The sequence below is a fragment of the Myxine glutinosa genome, chromosome 3, assembly GCF_964187855.1.
Source record: "Myxine glutinosa chromosome 3, kmMyxGlut1.1, whole genome shotgun sequence".
NCBI lineage: Eukaryota > Metazoa > Chordata > Myxini > Myxiniformes > Myxinidae > Myxine > Myxine glutinosa.
Genome location: NC_136263.1, coordinates 202,251,409 through 202,272,119, shown reverse-complemented (window position 1 = coordinate 202,272,119; position 20,711 = coordinate 202,251,409). Strand labels below are relative to the sequence as shown.

General features: G+C 46.3%; 1 protein-coding gene across 1 annotated transcript in view; it reads left to right on the top strand.

Annotated features, from left to right (window-relative positions):
- The window catches only part of LOC144891249 (extracellular calcium-sensing receptor-like), a 57,700-nt gene extending 37,291 nt beyond the window's left edge, over positions 1-20,409 (top strand). The window contains exons 8-9 of the mRNA XM_078773660.1: positions 12,165-12,557; positions 20,045-20,409. Coding sequence (XP_078629786.1) covers positions 12,165-12,557; positions 20,045-20,409 — 758 coding nt within the window. The remainder of the gene's footprint in view (positions 1-12,164; positions 12,558-20,044) is intronic.
- Positions 20,410-20,711: the final 302 nt, after the last annotated feature.

Genomic DNA, 20,711 nt, shown 5'->3' with positions numbered 1-20,711 from the left:
GCCATGATCTTTCTTGGGAAAACCACATTTCCAAGCTGGCCTCCAAAGCCAGTCGCCGACTGGGCATCCTCCGTCGTGCGAAGTCCTTCCTCGGCACACCTGAGCTCCTCACCACATACAAGGCTTTCATCCGCAGCTCAATGGAATACTGTTCTCCCCTATGGGCCGGTGCTCCTGCCTCACACCTAGCTCGGCTTCACGCTGTTGAAACCAAAGCTTTCAGAATTATTGGAATCTCCCGCGATGAAGCTATCTCTGAGGGCCTTTCACTCACTCACCGCAGGCAGGTAGGTGGTCTTTCTGTCTTCTACCGACTCCTCTCCGGCCTTGCACCCCCAGCTCTCTCTGTGCTCTGTCCCCCAAATATTCCTACAGGTCGCACAAGATCTGCCAGCAACCCTCTGATGGTTAAACTGCCGAAATCTCGGCTCTCTGCTCACCTTCACTCTTTCATTCCTCTTTTCTCCCGCCTCTGGAACAATCTCCCTCACTCCCTTCAATCCCACTCCTCCCTCCAGGTCTTTAAAACAGCTGTTCACCACCATCTCTTATCTTCCCCCATCCAAAACCTTGATCTTTTCTACCCCCGCTAATTCACCCCAGATCCACCTTGTTTGAAATTCCAACTTCTTTCCTGGAAGTCCTGGCATTGTCCATATGTTTTATACCTCTCCCACCGCCCCCTTCCCATGCCCCCCCCCCCAAAGCCCTCGCCCTCTCTCAGATCTCTCGATGTCTCCATGTCTCTCGGTCCCTGCTCTCAAATGTTGTGTTTGTGTCCTTCCCCCTCTCTCCCCATCTTGTCTACCGCTCCCGATGTTATATGTTTTATGTGTCGGTTTGTCTTTCTGTGTGATTAATGTTCGCTCTTTCACGAGCCTCGATCTTGTATACAAAAAAAAAAAAAAAAAAAAAAAAAAAAAAATAGTAGTAATAAATCATATTCGTATTTCCTACCTTTTGCCTTCTTCTTCTTCCTCTTCACATCTGTTCGTCTTTGAGGTTTCCACATTGAATACCTGTGGCACGATTTGGCCAACGTTCAGGATCGGGTTAGTCTCTGCTAATGGCTCGAACGTCGGGTTGCTAACACCGCTCGGCAATTATAACATCTAAAACCGGGGTTCGAGCGGGAGTCCCTCCCTTGCTCGCGGTCAGGAGTGGCACTCAGGTCCTTGGGACTTTTTGTAGACCAAATACCCTGGCTGCTCCCGACCGGGAGGAGCGTTGGGACCCCCAGGACTCACGTCAGTCAGTCGCAGACAAGGGGATTGACCCCCCCTTCTTAAGGGGAGAAGGCCGACGGAGAGATCCGTAACAATTGGTGTCAGGAGTGGGATTCGAACCTGGGACTAATTTTATTTAGCCCAAATTTTGGACACCAATTGTACTATTGGCCGTAACAATTGGTGTCTGGGCGTGAGATTCGAGGCCCGAACCAAATTTTTTAACATAAAAAATAAATAAATAATTGGGTCGAAATTACGAGCGGCCGAGATTGTAATAACATCTAAATTTAAGTCGTGCCATGGATGGTCAAGGTGATGGGATGCCGGTGGGGGAATTAGAGGGAGTAGAGTCGACCCAGGACCTCGGGGAAATGTATGTGGGAGAAATGGAGGAGGAGAACAATGAGGAGGTGGTTGAGGGGGTATCAGGTACGCAAAATGGCGCCCTCGCGCACGTGGTTACAGCGGCACCAAATTTCGCCACGCCCGTGACCGTAGCAGCGCCGCCAATGGACTGGGGCCTATTCATGCTGCAAATGCGGGCCCTCATGGAAGAGAACAGGGGGCTGGGAGGCCAAATGGAACGAATGGAAAATAATATGGGGGCAATGAGGGACGAAGCGAGGGGTACTAGTGAGCAATTGAGAGACGGGTTAAGTAATATGGGAAATAAATTTGAGGGTTTAGACAATAAATTTGAGGGTTTAGACAATAAATGTGAGGGTTTAGACAATAAATTTGAGGGGTTAGACAACGGGATAAAAGGGGTGAAGAATGGGTTAACGGGGCTAGAAGACAAGATGGAAGACAAATTGCGGGAAATAGGTGAGCAATCCGCCCGGGAAATCAAACGGATGGGAAACCAGATAGAGGAGGTGAAAATTGGGTTGGAAGGTAAGATGTATGCTCAGAGGGATGAATAGGAACAGATGAGGGTGGCATCTACTAAAGAAATGGAGGAAATGGGAGAGGAGATAAGACGAGGTGTAAGCGAGGAGGTCTCGGGGGTACGCGAGGAGGTAAAGCGAGTTGAGAAGCGTATGGAGAAAGAGGTGAGAAATGGGACGGCAAAGTTACAAGGGGGGGCATAGAGGAGTTGACGCAGGAGGTGGAACAGCTGACGGTGGGACAAAAGGAACTCATGGAGCAGGTGGAAAAGAACACTGCGGTACTAGGAGGGTTTAAAGCGACACAAAAAGAAATCAAGAATGAATTAATAGCGACGAAGAGGGACTGTCGGATGGTACGTGAGGGGTTGACAAAGCGTTTGGACGAGGTGACAGAGGCAATGGAGACAAAGGACCGGGAGGTGAGGACGCATATAGAAATGGTCAAGGTGGCCTTAGAGGACGAAATTGAGGTGACGCACCGGGAAATAAAAGAGGTGAAGCAAACGTTAGAGGAAGTGGAAGAGGGGTGAGTGAAATTAAGAAGAGACGGAGGGAAACTCAGAGGGAGATAAGGGAGGAGGTGATGGAATATGTGCAAGGTCGGTGCTCAACTCGTGATGGTGTGCTCGGTAACCAAATAAAGAGTTTGCAGGTGGTGAAGGAGGTGCGGAGACGAGGTGCCAAGGTGAGTGGCGATATACTCGGAAATGTGTATGGTATGAGGGGAGTTTCAGTCGGCTTGGGGGTTGGTTTGGACCCGGGTGTTCATGAGAGGCCGCTGGTAAAGTGTGCGACAGGTGCAGAGTGTGAAGGAGGAGGTGTGCGAGAATGTCCGACTATGGGGTGTGTGAGGAAAAAGTGCGCGCCGAGGAGTGAGTGTGCTGTCGAGAGTGAGATGGTCGTAGCGCGTGTGCGGGGGGGCACATGGAGGCGCGTAGTGGGAGTGTTACAGAGGATGTAACGAAAGAATGCACACCTGTGGTGAGTGTTACGGAGGGTGTAACGGGAGAGTGTGCACAAGAGGATGCGTGAGAACGGTGTGTAACGGACGGGTGCATGAGTACAGAGTGCGCTGTCAAGAGTAAGGGTGAATGCGCGACCGAGTGTGGTGGCGAGAGTAGTGCAAGTGACACGGAGCACGAGTTGGTTGTGCCAGGTGAGAGAGGATGCACACCTGGAATGAGAGGATGCACACCTGGAATGAAAGGAAGCACACCTGAGATGGTCGAGTACGTGTGGGAATGCACGCTGAAGTTAGTTGTAAAGCACGTGATTGGGTGTGCAAGTGAGTGCACACCCGTGGTTGTCACAGAGGATGTGACCGAGGAGGGGGCACGAAGAGGTGTGTTGGTGAGGTGTGTGAACGACGAGTGTGTGCTAAAGTGTGCGGTGGTCAGGTGTGTGATGAAGTCTACGAGTGAACCTGGAGGGTGTGTCAGGGAAGGTGCAATGACAAAGAGCATGGAGACAGCTGGATGTGTGAGCAAGGAACGGGCTGCGGGGTGTAAGCATGCAAGTGGAGCATCGACGCTAAACGGGATAGCGGTTAGATCGACTTATAGCCGAAGCGAGCCCTCGCTTCATGCCGGGGTTTGCGTGCAGCGGGAACCAGCGGGGATCGTAACCATGGCAGTTTCAAAGGAACCGCCGTACGCGATCCACGCCGGGCCTCGCTCCGAACGGCCGCGTCCGTGCTCCGCTCAGCGGAGCGGGCGGCCCGGTAGGAAGGGTCGCCATGGCGACCCTTTGCGGTTGAGGCGTTCCGGCAGGGCGAGATCGGGTCATCAGGCGAGAGACCGAAAGGCTCCGCGCCGAGGTGGACCTTGGGATCTCGGCCTGAGCGAACCCCCTTCCCTGCACCGAATGCCAGACGGATCCAACCGCCGGCAACGAACAACCCGCACTCATTGCACGGCTGTGCGAAGCCGGGCTTTGGAAACGAATTGGCGCACCGAGAGGCTCAAGTGAGTAGACGTGTGATGATGATAGTGTTTTGGACCCGAAATTGAAAAGCAAAATTTGATGATTGGCAGATTGATGATTGGTAGAATGATTGGCAGATGATTGGAAATTTTTTGATTGGCTGGAATTTGGTGAGCAAAATTTATAGTGCGAGATGCCTGATGTGGTGGGATGGCAACTCTGCCATCCCTCACAGCGGGGGCAAAGGAGCAATAGGTTTATGGGGTTTATGGCAGTGAAAACTAGCCCGGGAGGGTTAGGATATAGTGTGTAGGGCCCTAGAGATTGACCATAGGTAACGGTAAGGTTAGGTAGCGACTTTGAACAGGTAGTGGGGACATAGAGAGGGTAGTTGGATGATAACGACAAGGGAGCGCAATAATGTAAGGGGCGACTGGGAAGCGCGAGTTTTAGCAGGGCACCATGTAGATTATATGATGCCGTGTGAGTGAGAGTATTGATATCGGTGAAATGAGGAATTGCTAGGCAATGCTGGGGAGAGATGTGTGTGTGAGCGTGGGAAAATCTGGGTGCCTGAGGCAATGGTTTTGAGCGTGGAAGTGTATGAAGCAGCTTATGAGGAATAATTATTGATTGTGCATTGTATTGAATGAATGGTCATGGAGGAAGGAGGGTGCAGGTGGCACCAGGTGAGATTGCACAGGTGTGCAACTGGACAGGTATATGGAGCAGCGTATGAGTAAGTGATGGTGATGTGTGTTGTGTTGACCAAATGGTCCTGGAGGAAGGAGGGTGCAGGAAGCACCAGGAGGAGTGATTGCACAGGTGTGCAACAACAGGTGTATGGAGAATGGTTGTGTGGAATACATGGAGTATGGAATATATGGAGTATGGAATGGATGGTATGGAGTGAGTATGGTGGAAACTGTGGAGTGGAGTGGATGGTGCGAAGGTGTGAATGGGGGGAGAGTGGACCCCTATCACGAATACCCAGGGAGGGTAGTGTAAGTGTTAGGTAGAGGGTACAGGTAAATTGTGGTTGGATATTGGCATCTGTGGTGTGTGTGGAAGAATGGTGTTTGGATGGGTGCATTAGTGTCGTGGAAATGGCTGGGCGTGTAGCCTGTTAGTGTGTGTAGTTGGTTGAGCACTCCGCCACTGTTAGGATGTGGGCCAGTTGAGGCCGCAGGTGGGCTCTGGGAGCCGGTAGAGTTGTGGATGGGGCCCGAGGATCCGGAGGACGGACCCGGGTAGCCCAGTGCCAGAGAGGGCACCGAGTGGGGTAAGCACCAAGGAGGGCCTTCCCCAGTTAGATAGGTTAGGTCAAGGAGCAGGTAAGCTTGGAGGCAACTGCAGTGGTGGAGGTGTGCAGGTGGGTAGACCTGCTGGGAGAGCTGCACGATCCAGCCCGGAAATTGTGCGAAGGCACAGGGAGTTGAATCGGGGGAGAGAGACCCCAAATTTATAAGCACCACAGTTTGTCAATGGGAATTGGTTTTTAGAACCCATAGAGTAAGTTGGCCAATGGTTTTGCAGGGAAAGACCCCGGGTAGTGTAAAGTGTATTAAATTCATTTAGAAGGTAGTTAGGATTGAGATCTCCTCGCACCATCTACATCCACTCACCTGAGGTAACGATGGTACTCCGCACCATGCCATGGTTTGTTTTTATTATTTTGGTGCAAATGTTTGGAATGTGAGATGCATCATGACGTGGGTGTGACATTGTGCTTTGTGTTCCATCTCTCCCTCCTTATGAGGATTGATGATGAATATGAATGATGGCAAATTTTGGTTAAAGGGATTGTGGTGACGAATTTGGTATAGGGGAAATATGGGGAAGACGTGACGGTAGCGATGGATTTGTAATGTGTAAATTGTTGTAAATATGGGGTAATGGCAACGGTAGTGTAGGTCATATGTGGGGGGGGGGGGGGAGGGGCGTACGGTAGGGATGAGCTTTCTCACTTCGCTCTCCGTACGCACCTCGTCTTGCATTGCCTTGTTTGATGTGTACCCTTGTGACCTTACCCCTCGCTCACCTGTTTTCTGTTCCCTTGTCTCCCACCCGAGGACTGTGCGCCACTGGGGGCCGAGGGGAGCGTGCGGGAGTCCGCCATTGTGTGCCCGAAACTCCCGCAACCAGCTGTCTGCATCGATGCACCACGTATGGACCACATGTCTGTGGCTGAGCACCACTGATGGACCCCATGGGTTGGGGCGTGGCCCCTCTGCTGGAACCGGCCATGATGGCCCGAGATCTTGCTGGTGGACCTTGGTCACAGGGCACCTATGCCACACAGGTGAACCACCCCTAGTCGGCCCTGTGGGCCATAAATAAAAAATGGACGCATTGTGTGCCTTTTTATTAGTCCAAATAGGCCGCCGGCAAAGAGGAAAGACAACATCAGAAAGAGCATTAGCCAGCAGAGGGAGCCGAAGAGCAAGACACCACCAGGGGTTTGTTGGTTTATTTTTATTATGAACTGTGGTGACTGTGCACCGATTGGTGCTTGATGGTGTTTTGGTGCGTTTTGGTGCTTTCTGGTGCATCGATACAGCACAGGCTGTCTTCCCCCCCCCTCCCACCCCCCAAAAGAACAATCGCAGGTCCTGGGTTGCGTTTTGTAAATACAAGTAGCGTCACTGTAAATAATGCTCCCCCATCGTTCATGTTGTCGTTTTTTTTTTTTTTTTTTTTTTGTATACAAGATCGAGGCTCGTGAAAGAGCGAACATTAATCACACAGAAATACAAACAGATGCATACAACAAATAACATCGGGAGCGGTAGACAAGATGGGGAGAGAGGGGGAAGGACACAAACACAACATTTGAGAGCAGGGACCGAGAGACATGGAGACATCGAGAGATCTGTGGGAGGGAGAGGGCTATGGGGGGGAGGCATGTGAAGGGGGGGGGGGGTGGGAGAGGTATAAACAAATGGACACTGCCAGGACTTCCAGGAAAGAAGTTGGAATTTCAAACAAGGTGGATCTGGGGTGAATTAGTGGGGGTAGAAAAGATCAAGGTTTAGGATGGGGCAAGATAAGAGATGGTGGTGAACAGCTGTTTTAAAGACCTGGAGGGAGGAGTGGGATTGAAGGGAGTGTGGGAGTTTGTTCCAGAGGCGGGAGAAAAGAGGAATGAAAGAGTGAAGGTGAGCAGAGAGCCGAGATTTCGGCAGTTTAACCATCAGAGGGTTGCTGGCAGATCTTGTGCGACCTGTAGGAATATTTGGGGGACAGAGCACAGAGAGAGCTGGGGAAGCAAGGCCGGAGAGGAGTCGGTAGAAGACAGAAAGACCACCTACCTGCCTGCGGTGAGTGAGTGAAAGGCCCTCAGAGGTAGCTTCATCGCGGGAGATTCCAATGATTTTGAAAGCTTTGGATTCAACAGCGTGAAGCCGAGCCAGGTGTGAGGCAGGAGCACCAGCCCATAGGGGAGAACAGTATTCCATTGAGCTGCGGATAAAAGCCTTGTATGTGGTGAGGAGCTCAGGTGTGTCGAGGAAGGACTTCGCACGACGGAGGATGCCCAGTCGGCGACTGGCTTTGGAGGCCAGCTTGGAAATGTGGTTTTCCCAAGAAAGATCATGGCAGATAGTGAACTTGAGCTTGAGCTTGAGAAAAGCTTGAGCGACAGAACTTCCTGGAGAGGATTGTTGAGAAAGTAGATGGGAGGGTTGTCCAGTCGATCTTTTCGGAGAGACATAGTAAGAGAGTGAGATTTGTCAGGATTGAAGACAGTTTGAAGACACGACTTAGTTTGAAGACAATTCCGGAATTCGGTTAGCTGTGGGCATAAATCTGTTAGGTAGGGTGCAATGGAGCAGCGGGACATATTTATTTGTGTTTTAAAACTGTCTCACTCAGGGTCAGGTTAAATGTAGAGGGAACTACACCTACGTGCCACACTAAAGGTAAAAGTTAATAGGCCCGGGACGTGCCTAAGAGGAGGAGGGTGCAGTGTTATGGATTTGAGAATTGTGTTTTTATTGTTGTTGTAAAATATCACCCTCCTTCCACCATTTGTTGTGTATAAAGGTCAAAGGTCGTGCCCGTAGTTATTCCATAAACAATCACGTAGCAAATCATAGATTTCCTCCTTGTTCAGTAGTTATCTCCTTATTATGTGTTTTAGATTAAGGCTGTGTCTTCCATTAATTAACACTCCATTGCACCAAATTCAAACAAGGTAGATTCCCTTCACATTCCCCTTTCGTCAATTGCCAACTGCATTGAGTGGTTTGCTGCATTCTGCCGCTGCTGTGGGGTTGTGGTTTTTCGCAGCAAGACTCCATTAGCCACAAGGTCATCTCGGAGTGGAAGGTGGGAGGAGTCAGCCCAGCACCAGGAACAAGGCGTGGCCTTGCCAACGCCTCCTCTGGGGGCGGGATCGGTGGGCCCTCGTGGCCAATCAGGGCCGAGGCGAGCTCACCGATGGGCGTGTCCTGGAGGCCGGCGGCTTGATCGCCGAGGCGTTATAAAAGCGCCCGCACAAGCATTTTTGGGAGAGAGGCGGCAGATGAGTTCAGATGCGTCAGAGAGTCGGCAATCCACCGGGAGAGAGTTGAGTGGAGTTGTTCAGTTCAGTGGAGGAGGCGCAGTGAGGTCGAGCGCAGGAGGTGGAGGACGCGTGAGACAGCTGCCGGTGTGAAACCGAATACGTGGAGCTGCCGGCTCCTTGCTGCCAGCCCTAAGCGGGGCTGTGTTTGCCGGGTTTTCGCCTCGACCCCAAAGCGTGGATCGGAGCGCGCGCTTGAAGCTGAACCTCGACGCCTACCATCTGCCGGGACCCTCCTCTGCCGTCCCAAACCATTCCTGCCAGTCCATCCTTCTGTGTGCGTGAGTTTGTTCTGTGTGTCTTGTCCCTGGGAATAAGTAAGACTGCCATAGGTAAGCTAGCGTTGCACTGTGTCCTTTTGGTCCGTCCCTCTTTCTGTCTTTATTTTCTTATTCTTCCTTCTTCCTTGGTTCCTTTGATACTTGTAAATAGTAGTAATAAATCATATTCGTATTTCCTACCTTTTGCCTTCTTCTTCTTCTGCTTCTTCTTCTTCTTCTTCACATCCGTTCGTCTTTGAGGTTTCCACATTGAATACCTGTGGCACGATTTGGCTAACGTTCAGGATCGGGTTAGTCTCTGCTAATGGCTCGAACGTCGGGTTGCTAACACCGCTCGGCAATTATAACATCTGAAACCAGGGTTCGAGCGGGAGTCCCTCCCTTGCTCGCGGTCAGGAGTGGCACTCAGGTCCTTGGGACTTTTTGTAGACAAAATACCCTGGCTGCTCCCGACCGGGAGGGGCATTGAGACCCCCAGGACTCACGTCGGTCAGTCGCGGACAAGGGGATTGACCCCCCCTTCTTAAGGGGAGAAGTCCGACGGAGAGATCCGTAACAATATTATAGAACCTTTGTTTTTTATTCAGAACCTAATATATTGTTACGTTTGTGGGGATAGATGATGGAATCCGATAGTACAGATAGGATTGTATAGGTATAGCATGGACTGTGGAAACGTAGGAGACATCTCGATGTACAGTATTTAAGTAGGGAAACTAGAGCTTAAGATTATTTACGTGTCTTTACACGAGGGGTGAAGCTATGGTGATTAGATAGGGATAAATGTTAAGATTAGTTTCCCCCCAGTGTGTGATTGCACTAGATGGTTTCTCCCTATGTTTTTACAATTACAACAAGGCTGGCCATAAAACCATCCATTAAACAACAATAACCGACATAACTGCCGACAGAACCCAGAACATCCCAGTCGGCAACTAAACCTTGCCTCCAAGAGATCGTAACTGGCAGGCCATGCCCCGAGTTTCGTCATTGATCAAGAAGACATGGGGTGATTCAGTAGAGCTCGATGATTAGACAGTATGACATCATAGAGAAGCTTCGAAAAAGAGGAAGAAGCGCACATCTCTCGTCTGGTTCTTGCATGAGCAGAACTGGTGTGATATTTACTCTTGTGCTGTGTGGGCTTTTCATGCTTTGGAGGGGGAGGCTGTTGCGGCCGGTATAAAAGAGCAATAAGGCGGTGGTTTGTGGTGCTCTTTGGGAAAGCTGGGGGTCACGTTATGCTTGCTGGCAGGGAATTGAGAGGAGGGCCTTTTAGCAGCTGCTTCACTGCTCTGTGCACTCGCATCATTTTCCGACGCCATTGTTGGAGCATTTCCCGCGCGAGCGGCTGCGGGCCATCTTGTACTGCAGACCTCACCACGATCACCATTTTTAGGCCACAGGTAAGTGCTGGCCGGCACGAAAAGGAACATTAAAAAAAAATTTGCCTTTCACCTTGTCTGTTTTTGTGTCTGAGTAGAAAATACTCAAAGTAGGAATTTCAATTATTTTACCTCAACCTTTATTTCGTCTTTGATTTATTTTCATTAAATTCATTATTGTTGCATTTTATTTGTCGTGTGTGTCTGTTTATTATGGGTTTATGAAGAAATCCGTGAGCTTTCATTCAGGTAAGCACCTTGATGCCCTCCGTCGCACGTGCGCTATAAAAATAACCGCCAATAATTCGGAGTTCGCCTCGGGAGTAAAAAACCGATCGTCATTCGTCACCCAGTGGGTGACTGGACGACACAACAATATCCTTTTAAATCAGAGAATAAAAAGATGGCATTGGCAAAATTATTGATACCCTAGACTTAGTATTTGATAGCACAGCATTTAGACGAAATAACTGCAGTCCAGCGCTTCCTATAGCCATGAATGAGCTTCCTACACCTCCCTACTTGCAGTTTGGACCACTCTTTTTGTGCAAACTGCTCCTGTTCTCCCAGATTTGAAGGGTGCCTTCTCCCAAATGATGTTTTCATATCTCCCCACAGGTGTTCAATGGGATTTAGATCTGGACTCATTGCTGGCCACTGCAGAACATTCCAGCGTTTGGTCTTGAACCATTCCTCGGTGTTTTTGAAGTGTGTTTGGGTCATTGTCCTGCTGCAAGACGCATGACCTTCGACGGAGACCCATCTTTCTGACATTGGGTTGAACATTGCTCTCCAAAATGCCTTGGTAATCTCCTGATTTCACGATGGAATGCACACGTTAAAGTCACTCAGTGCCAGAGGCAGCACAGCAACCCCAAAACATCACTGAACCTACACCATGTTTGACTGTAGGGAAGGTGTTTTGAAGGCTTCATTTGTTTTCTCTAAACATAGAGATGATGTGCTCTACCAAAAAGCTCTAATTTGGTCTTATCTGTCCACAGGACATTCCACCAGAAGGATTTTGGCTTGTTCAGGTGTTTTTTGGCAAACCCCAGTCAAGCTTTCTTATATATCTCTCTCTCAGCAGTGGGGTACTCCTGGGTCTCCTACCATAGAACCCCCTTTCATTGAGTTGGTGACAGATGGTGCGAGTTGAAACTGTCGTACCTTGTGTCTGAAGGTCAGCTTGAATCTGTTTGCAGTTGCTTGAGGAGCTTCCTCCACCATTCAAACAATCCTTTGCTGCAATCTTCTATCAAGTTTTCTCTTGCGGCCACATCCAGGGAGGCTGGCTACAGAGCCATGGGCCTTAAACTTGCTGATAACATTGCGTACGGTGGACACAGGAACATCAAGATCTCTGGAGATAGACTCGTAGCCTTGAGAATGTCCATGCTTGGCTACAAACTTGTGTTTGACCTCCTCAGACAATTCTCCAGTTTTATTTCTTTTCTCCATGCTCATTGCGGTACACACGGTGACACAAACCAGCAGAAGGCTCCTTTTCTCTATTCAAACTGGTTGAAAGAGTGATTTTTATATTGCAGGCACCTGCAACTCGCCACAGGTGAGTTCAATTCCAAAGTAAAGGAGAATCACCTGCTTAAAAACTAATTATGTCTAACAACTTCTAAAAGGTGCCAATAATATTGTCCAGGCCATTTTAGGATTTCTGTGCGGAATAAGCTAAGATTTAGTATAATTTTTTCATCTTTTTTTGTTTTGTTCCACTGCAAACCAAAGAAATACATATGTGGATACCAAAATATTTTTTTATTTCAACAATTTTGTGGAAGAAATGGTGCATTATTTGAAAAAAGTGCAAGGGTACCAATATTTTTGGCCACGACTGTATATACATTATACATGTACAATTGATTTCATTGCAGATTCACAAGATTGTTATCGTTGTGAAGAGAATCACTGGTCCAATGAACAGCGTGACGCTTGTTTGCCCATGCCGGAGGAATATCTGGCCTACGTTGATGCACCAGCCCTCATTCTATTGTCTTTCGCTTTGTTGGGGTTCATCATTGTCGTGAATATTTTTGGGTTGCTTTTCTGGCACAGAAATTCACCGGCAATGAAAAGCAGCGGCCCCTGGTGGATCGATGGCATCATGCTCTGTGCACTTGCAGGCTGTTTCGTAAACACCGTCAGTTACCCTGGAGAACCAGGGTCTGTGCATTGTCGAGTGAGAGAAACATTAGCTTTCACTCTACTTACACTCACCATTGTGTGTATTCTCCAGCAAACCGTCTCACTCATTACTGTTGCCACACGTAGGTGAATTGCTTCCTTTCCATTGTTTAGGATATTGACGCACCACAATCAATACTGTAATTTTCTCCTTTAATACCATTTAAGTCAATGGTTTAGCCTGGTGTTGGCTTAGCGGTTAGGGTGCCGGCTTGGGATCCAAGGATCTTGGGTTCGAATCCCGGTCGATCGCTGAATTAACACCAGGGGGGTTGACTCAGCCTGTCATCCTTCCGAGGTCGGCCAATTGAGTACAAGTTCACTGGTAATTCCCTGTGTGTCGCAAGCGGCGACTAACAGGGTTGACGGCAGGAAGAGCATCCGGCAGTAAAACATTGCTTCAAAAAATGGGACCAATGTGCCCGAAAAAGGCCAACCCCTGCTCTGTGGGGGAAAATGGCCTCGAAAGGCGGTTCTTTCTAAGCCTTGTTGTTAATGGAGCTGCACCAGCCTGCCATAGCATTTATATAACTCGGAAGGTTTCAAGTGAGACAGATTGGAAAACAATATATTTCAAGTCGAAGCCTGCTCTTTTCAAAACATGATGTGGGAGTCTGAACCTTCATAAACAAGTGCAAGAGAATGGGATTGGGATATATGGCTCCAGGCCCTGAGGTGGGGTTCATAATTATGAGGTTTGACCTGTCATAGATCAAAAACTTGCTTTTGTTCAGACATGTATTGTATTTACAACTTACTTCATCACTAATTAACTGCTTAACACCGCTGAGGTTCTAATGTTGGTATGAAATCATGTATTACACACAAACATTTTCACGTTTTGTTTCCACAATCTTCGATCAAACAAATAAAGATTAAGAACGATGAATGTAATTCATGACATAAGAGACACAGAGGTTATTTTCTTGGAGCCAGGTTTTTCTTGGCGTCAACAGAACCTGGGTATGAAATATATGGAGTGATTGGCACCCATCAAGGAATTTCATATAATCAGGTTGAGTAACAATATGATCAACTGAAAACCTTGCCTGAACATTAAAAAAGAATTTTCTCTAGTGATGCAAAATAAAACAACAACAAGAAAAAGAGCAATCAGAGATTGCAAACCCTCACCAGGATGTATTTTCAGTGGTTTTTAAGGCTTTTGTGTAAAACAAATATGGCGGCCGAACCACGTGACAGATGACGTCAGCATTATTTTTTTTTCTAAACTATTTTTTTCCTAGATTATGCTCAAGAAATTTCATCTTGATTGGATGAAGTTTTGTACTTGTCGAATTAAGGCGTCATAATAGCGGTACCTATGACATCATCATTAACATATTTTATTCCCCATGGAGAGTTCTTTATAATGAGCCATGTCTCAATTTTTTATATTCAGCACTTTCGGAGACATAGAGGTGCAATTTCTTTTGGTTTTTCCATGATGGCGGCCGAACCACGTGACATACGACGTCATAATTAGCATAAAAAATTATACAGGTGGAGTTATGGTGAAAATTTCCTGTCAATCGGACCAACGGTTGCAGAAAAAAATCATATTTATTCTGTGCGGACAAACAAACAGACAAACAAACAGACAAACAAACGGACTCAAATGCAATACCCTCTGCTCTGGCGATGGTAATAACATGCCACATGCCGCCCTCACATGTGGGTATAGTAGGAAGGTTAAAATTGAGGGAAGGGCATCCATGATTAGCGCAAGGGCCTGGTAAAAATATCAACATCACCTACCCTGAATTTAAAATGGATTAAATTGAGATTTTTTTTGTCGCTGATTTACACATAATACCCCTTGATGTCAAAGTTGGAAAAAAAATCATCACCAAAGTGGAAACAAAATCATTAAGAATGTAAAGCTGAAATGTCTTGAGTCAATAATTATTCAACCCTTTGCTATGACAATCCAAATTGAGCCCAGGTGCATCCAGTTTCCTTTGATCATCCTTGAGATGTAAGATATCCAAGACCAACATATCCAAGAAGACTCGAAGCTGTAATCGCTGCCAAAGCTGCTTGAACAATGTTTTGACTCAGAGCATTGAATACTTATGTAAATTAGATATTTCTGCATTTTGTTTTTAAGTACTTTGTAAAAGTTTCAATAAAAAAATCCAGTTTAACATTACAGGGTACTATGTGTATATCAGTGACAAAAAATCTCAATTTAATTCATTTGAAATTCAGGCTGTAACACAAAAAAATGTGAAAATGTCAAGGGGTGTGAATACTTTCTGAAATCGCAGTGACTATTTCTGAAATTGTTGTTTAACGGGGGTGCTTCTGCTTCACACCTAGCTCGTCTTCACGCTGTTGAAACCAAAGCTTTCAAGATCATTGAAATCTCCCGCGGTGAAACTGATTCTGAGGGCTTTTCACTCACTCACCACATGCAGGTTGGTGGTCTTTCTATCTTCTACCGACTCCTCTCCGGCCTTGCTCCCCCAGCTCTGTCTGTGCTCTGTCCTGCAAATATTCCTACAGGTCGCACAAGATCTGCCAGCAACCTTTTCTGGTGAAATTGCCAAAATCAAGACCTAGCTCTGGATCGCAGGAGCACTTACCTTCACGCTTTCATTCCTCTTTTCTCCCACCGATGGAACAAACTCCCTTAATCTCTTCAATCCCACACCTCCCCCCAGGTCTTTAAAACAGCTGTTCACCACCATCTCTTATCTTCCCCAATCCAAAACCTTGAACTTTCTACTCCCGTTAATCTACCCCAAATCCACCTTTTTAAATCTCTGACTTCAATCCTGAAATTCCTAGTAGTGTCCTTTTGCTTTATACCGTGTACCCCTTCCCTCCCCCACCCACCCTCCCCCAAGCCCTCTCCCTTCCACAGATCTCCGGTTGTCCCTGTTCTCCACTGTTGTACTTGTGTGCTTCCCCCTCTCTCCCCATCTTGTCTCCCGTTCCATTTATTATATGTTTTATGTGTCCGTTTATGTTTTTTGTGTTTAAGGGTGTAGTACTGGTGAAAAATTGAGAAAACTACATAGGTACCTTTGAGAGGCCTTTACACAAAAACAAAGTCAAGTTAATATCTAATTTTCAGTTTTTCTTGAAAGATATAATCTTGGCTTTAACTCAGACCAGTTTCAACGCTTCTTTGTCATATTACATGCATATAATTTGCATAAATTAGACCGTCAATAAAAAACAAGGAAAAACAAAGAACACATTTCTACTTCTATCTTCTATGTCACCTATCATTCTTTTCACACAAAACTTGGTACATGTATTATACATGTGTTACTCTACTACCTGATGAGAGGATTTTGTTAAATTATGTCAAATGTTCACTAATTAGCTAATTATGCCAATTACCAGATAAAACTTGGTTGTCCTTCAATAAATCCACAATGGCTACTCCTATAAACAAAAGCCTTCATCATTTTAAAGGAAGTGATATTCTGAATATCCTGTCCAAATTTCAGCCCAAAAGAATGATGCATTTCCCAAGTTATAATGCCTTAGTCACACATAGGCGGATATTTTGGCGACTACTGGCGACTGCCGGCGATCAAGATTTTTCGGCGACTACTGGCGATTTCGGGCGGTCAAATATGGTCAGGCGGCAGTATGGCGATTGCAGGCGGCCACATTGCGACTGCATTGGGACGACGCCCCGAGTGGGATGGCGACTGTTGAAGATCGACGACGACTGCATTGCGGATGCACGGCGGCAGCGTGGCGACAGTCTGGCGGCTAGATTACGACCGATGGCGGATCGCGGCGACTGCATTGGGGCGGATGGCGGTTTACTCCGACGTCCGCAAGACTGCAATAAGACCGCCGGCGATTGGAGACGATTCAGACAACTTTTTAAATCTTTATTTCTCTATTTTACATTTCACTTTATTCATTTCAATGATGTATGACATGAAGCATAAAGATGTTTGATGTACAATAAGAAAGTTAATAAAGATGTATCATTGTAATGTAATAATCAAACTTTTCTGCAGGGAGAGAGAATGGAAATAAAGTCCTACAAATTATTTCCACTGGTCCCAAGTCCCATAAATAAAGTTTCCAAAGGACCAAAGTCCCAAAAATAAAGTTCCCAAAAGTCCCAAGTCCAAACAATAAAGCCATATCCTTGTCGGCACCACAGGACCTCACTCCACGGAGACCCCCACACCATCCTGTCTTGCCATGGAATCGTGGTATGTCGTAATGCAGTCGCCAGGCAGTCGTATCTCTGTCGCCAATGGCCGTAACTCGGCCGCCACTAGTCCTACTGCTGTCGTCGTCAGTCTCCCATAGCCGCAGGGGAGACGTGGCAGTTCTTCTGTAGTCGATATGCAGCCGCAACAGTGTCGGCCCGTAGTCGGGAAGATGCCGCAGGAAGGCCGTGTGGCATTCGCATCTCTGCCGTGCTAGCTGGTGGGGCGATGCTGGGGCAATTGCGGAAGACTATGAGTGACTGGGTTGCGGCCGCTTTACGGTCTTATTACGGATACCGACGACAGCATGGCGGTTCCATCATGACAGCATGGCGGATCTTTTTCGAGGACGACTGAGCGTGCCGTTTTTAAACATTTAAAAATATATTTTGCCCCTTTGCGGCTCTTGCCAACTGCAGCCGACCTGGGGAGGATAACCACGACTACAGAAGACCGTCCATTACGGTTTCATTACGATTGTTGGCGGGTGGTGGCGATTTTTCCAGTCGCCAGTAGTCGCCGACAAATCCGCCTATGTGTGACCTAGGCAAAAAGTCCCAAGTCCAAACAATAAAGCCATATCCTTGTCGGCACCACAGGACCTCACTCCACAGAGACCCTCACACCATCCTGTCTTGCCATGGAATCGTGGTATGTCGTAATGCAGTTGCCAGGTAGTCGTATCTCTGTCGCCAGTGGCCGTAACTCGGCCGCCACTAGTCCTACTGCTGTCGTCGTCAGTCTCCCATAGCCGCAGGGGAGACGTGGCAGTTCTTCTGTAGTCGATATGCAGCCGCAACAGTGTCGGCCCGTAGTCGGGAAGATGCCGCAGGAAGGCCGTATGGCATTCGCATCTCTGCCGTGCTAGCTGGTGGGGCGATTGCGGAAGACTATGAGCGACTGGGTTGCCGCCGCTTTACGCTCTTATTACGGATACCGACGACAGCATGGCGGTTCCATCACGACAGCATGGCGGTTCCATCACGACAGCATGGCGGATTTTTTTCGAGTGCGACTGAGCGCGCCGTTTTTAAACATAAAAAAAAATATTTGGCCCCTTTGCGGCTCTTGCCGACTGCAGCCGACCTGGGGACGATAACCACGACTACAGGTGACCGTCCATTACGGTTTCATTACGATTGTCGGCGGGTGGTGGCGATTTTTCCAGTCGCCAGTAGTCGCCGACAAATCCGCCAATGTGTAACTTTGGCATAACAAATTTCATGCAAAATATTATATTGAATTGAATTGAAATTTGAATTTTTCAATAATTAGGGGTACTTCTATGACCTCTAATAGCATGATTCTTGTTTATAAGACTATAAGGAAACTGTTCAGCTAAAAAAAAGATAATAAAAAAAAAAAATCACCTGTTCACCAGTACTACACCCTTAATGTGTTCGCTCTTACATGAGCCTCGACTTTGTATATAAAAAAAAGCAACTAATGTAATCTTCAAAAGAAAGTCAATGAGGAATCTTTCTTTTTACCCTCGCCAGAGGACAGGGTATTGCATTTGAGACCGTTTGTTTGTTACTTGCCGGAAAAGATTCCGGCAAGTATGTTGATCGGTTGGTTTGTCTGTCTGTCTGTCTGTTTGTCTGTTTGTCTGTCTGTCTGAGCGCAGCACTATGTGTACACCGTTGCACATAGAATCGCCAAACTTTACACACATATTTGTCTTGCCCTGGAATAGACTGTGCCCAATTAATGACGTCATCGGTCATGTGGTTCGACCGCCGTATTTGCCCAAAATGGCCGATAAAAAAGTACATTCCGGAAAGTCCTCGGTCTCTGACCGATTTTTCATCTGTTTGTCTGTCTGTTTGTTCATAGTACTACGTCTACACAGTTTCACCTCGAATCGCCAAACTTTACACACATATTTGTCTTGCCCTGGTATAGACTGTGCCCAATTTTTAACTCTCTCGGCCCAAGGCCTCCATTATGATGTCATAATTTGATAATTCGACAAGTACAAAACTTCATCCAATCAAGATGCAATTTCTTGAGCAACATGATGGCATAAACTGGTTGGGAAAAAAAAAATGATGACGTCATCAGTCACGTGGTTCGGCCACTATCTTGAAAAACCGAAAAATTTTGCACCTCTATATCTCCGAAAGTGCTGAATAGAAAAAAATGAGACATGGCTCATTGTAAAGAACTCTCAATGGGGAATATATTATGTTAATGATGATGTCATTGGTGCCTCCATTATGACGTCATAATTCGACAAGTACAAAACTTCATCCGATCAAGATGCAATTTCTTGAGCACCACGTCGGCATAAACTGGTGGAGAAAAAAAACAATGATGACGTCATCGGTCACGTGGTTCGGCCGCCATCTTGGAAAAACGGAAAAATTTTGCACCTCTATATCTCCGAAAGTGCTGAATAGAAAAAAATGAGACATGGCTCATTGTAAAGAACTCTCCATGGGGAATAAAATATGATAATGATGATGTCATAGGTGCCTCCAGTATGACGTCATAATTCGACAAGTACAAAACTTCATCCGATCAAGATGAAATTTTTTGAGCATCATCAAGGAATGAAATAGTTTAGAAAACAAATAATGATGACGTCATCAGTCACGTGGTTCGGCCGCCATATTTGTCCAAAATTGATGATAAAAAGTACATTCCGGCAAGTCCTCGGACTCTGACCGATTTTTCTTTTGTTTGTTTGTCTGTTTGTCCGCACAGAATAAATATTATTTTCTCCGCAACCGTTTGTCCGATTGACAGGAAATTTTCACTGTAGGTGCAACTCCACCTGTATAATGTTTTTATGAGAATTATGACGTCATAGGTCACGTGGTTCGGCCGCCATCTTGAAAAAATCGAAAAACTTTGCACCTCTATATCTCGGAAAGCGTTGAATAGAAAAAATTGAGACATTGCTTATTGTAAAGAACTCTCCATGGGGAATAAAATATGTTAATGAAGATGTCATAGGTGCCTCCATTATGACATCATAATTCGACAAGTACAAAACTTCATCTGATCAAGATGAAATTTCTTGTGCATAATGTTGGAATAAATTAGTTTAGACAAAAATAATGATGACGTCATCGGTCACGTGGTTCGTCCGCTATATTTGTTTTAACACAAAAGCCTTAAAAACCACTGAAAATACATCCTGGCAAGGGTTTGCAATCTCTGATTGCTCTTTTTCTTGTTGTTATATTGAAATTGTTCAGTGTTACTTTCATTGACTGTGCTCACATGTATATCACTTTGTTATTTTTTTCTAGCTCTCTCATCAAGTGCAAGGAATCAATTAATAAAGTGTTTGGAAAAGTTTTGCATTGTCATTTGCATGGGTCCACAGTTGACTTTGACTATTATGTGGATCATTTATGGATATTCAGAACCAACTCGGAACTCGGCCATTCAACCGGGTTTAATTATCCTGGAATGTTCTGGAGCTTCATTAGCTTGGGCCATATCTGCCTTGGTATATCTTGGAATTATTGCTGCTCTTTGCTTAGTCTTAGCGAATGTAGCACAAAAGAACCCTTCAGCTGTAAATGATGCAAAATTTATCATATTTAGCATATTGATTTATTTTCTTGTCCTTCTTGCTTTTGTTCCTGCGTACAATTCCACCCAAGGAAAGTTGAGCATTGCTACAGAAATGTTTGGAATAATTGCTACAGCTTACGGTTTCCTCGGGTGCTTATTTATACCTAAATGCTACTATATCCTTAAAGCAACAAATATTTCAAAAATGTAATAATCTACCAGAAAGAGATAATGCTACCTGTGCATTATGTTGCAATGTATTCCAATAAAGTTTTCAAAGAGTATGATGTAAGATGGTGCATGGTTAGTCCTCAAAAATATTTGTGACCACTTATTTAATTTAAAAGAAATGTTTGAATGCGGAAGGAGAAAGTTTGGAGGCGGATAATTGAATTTTTTATTTTATCTATTAAATGACGAGACGAGTTTCAACACTTTATTTGATGAGTTTTGCGCTTATGTCAGTTTGCAAGAGCATGAGAGCTCTAAGCCAGTCCCACTTCTGCTATGGAC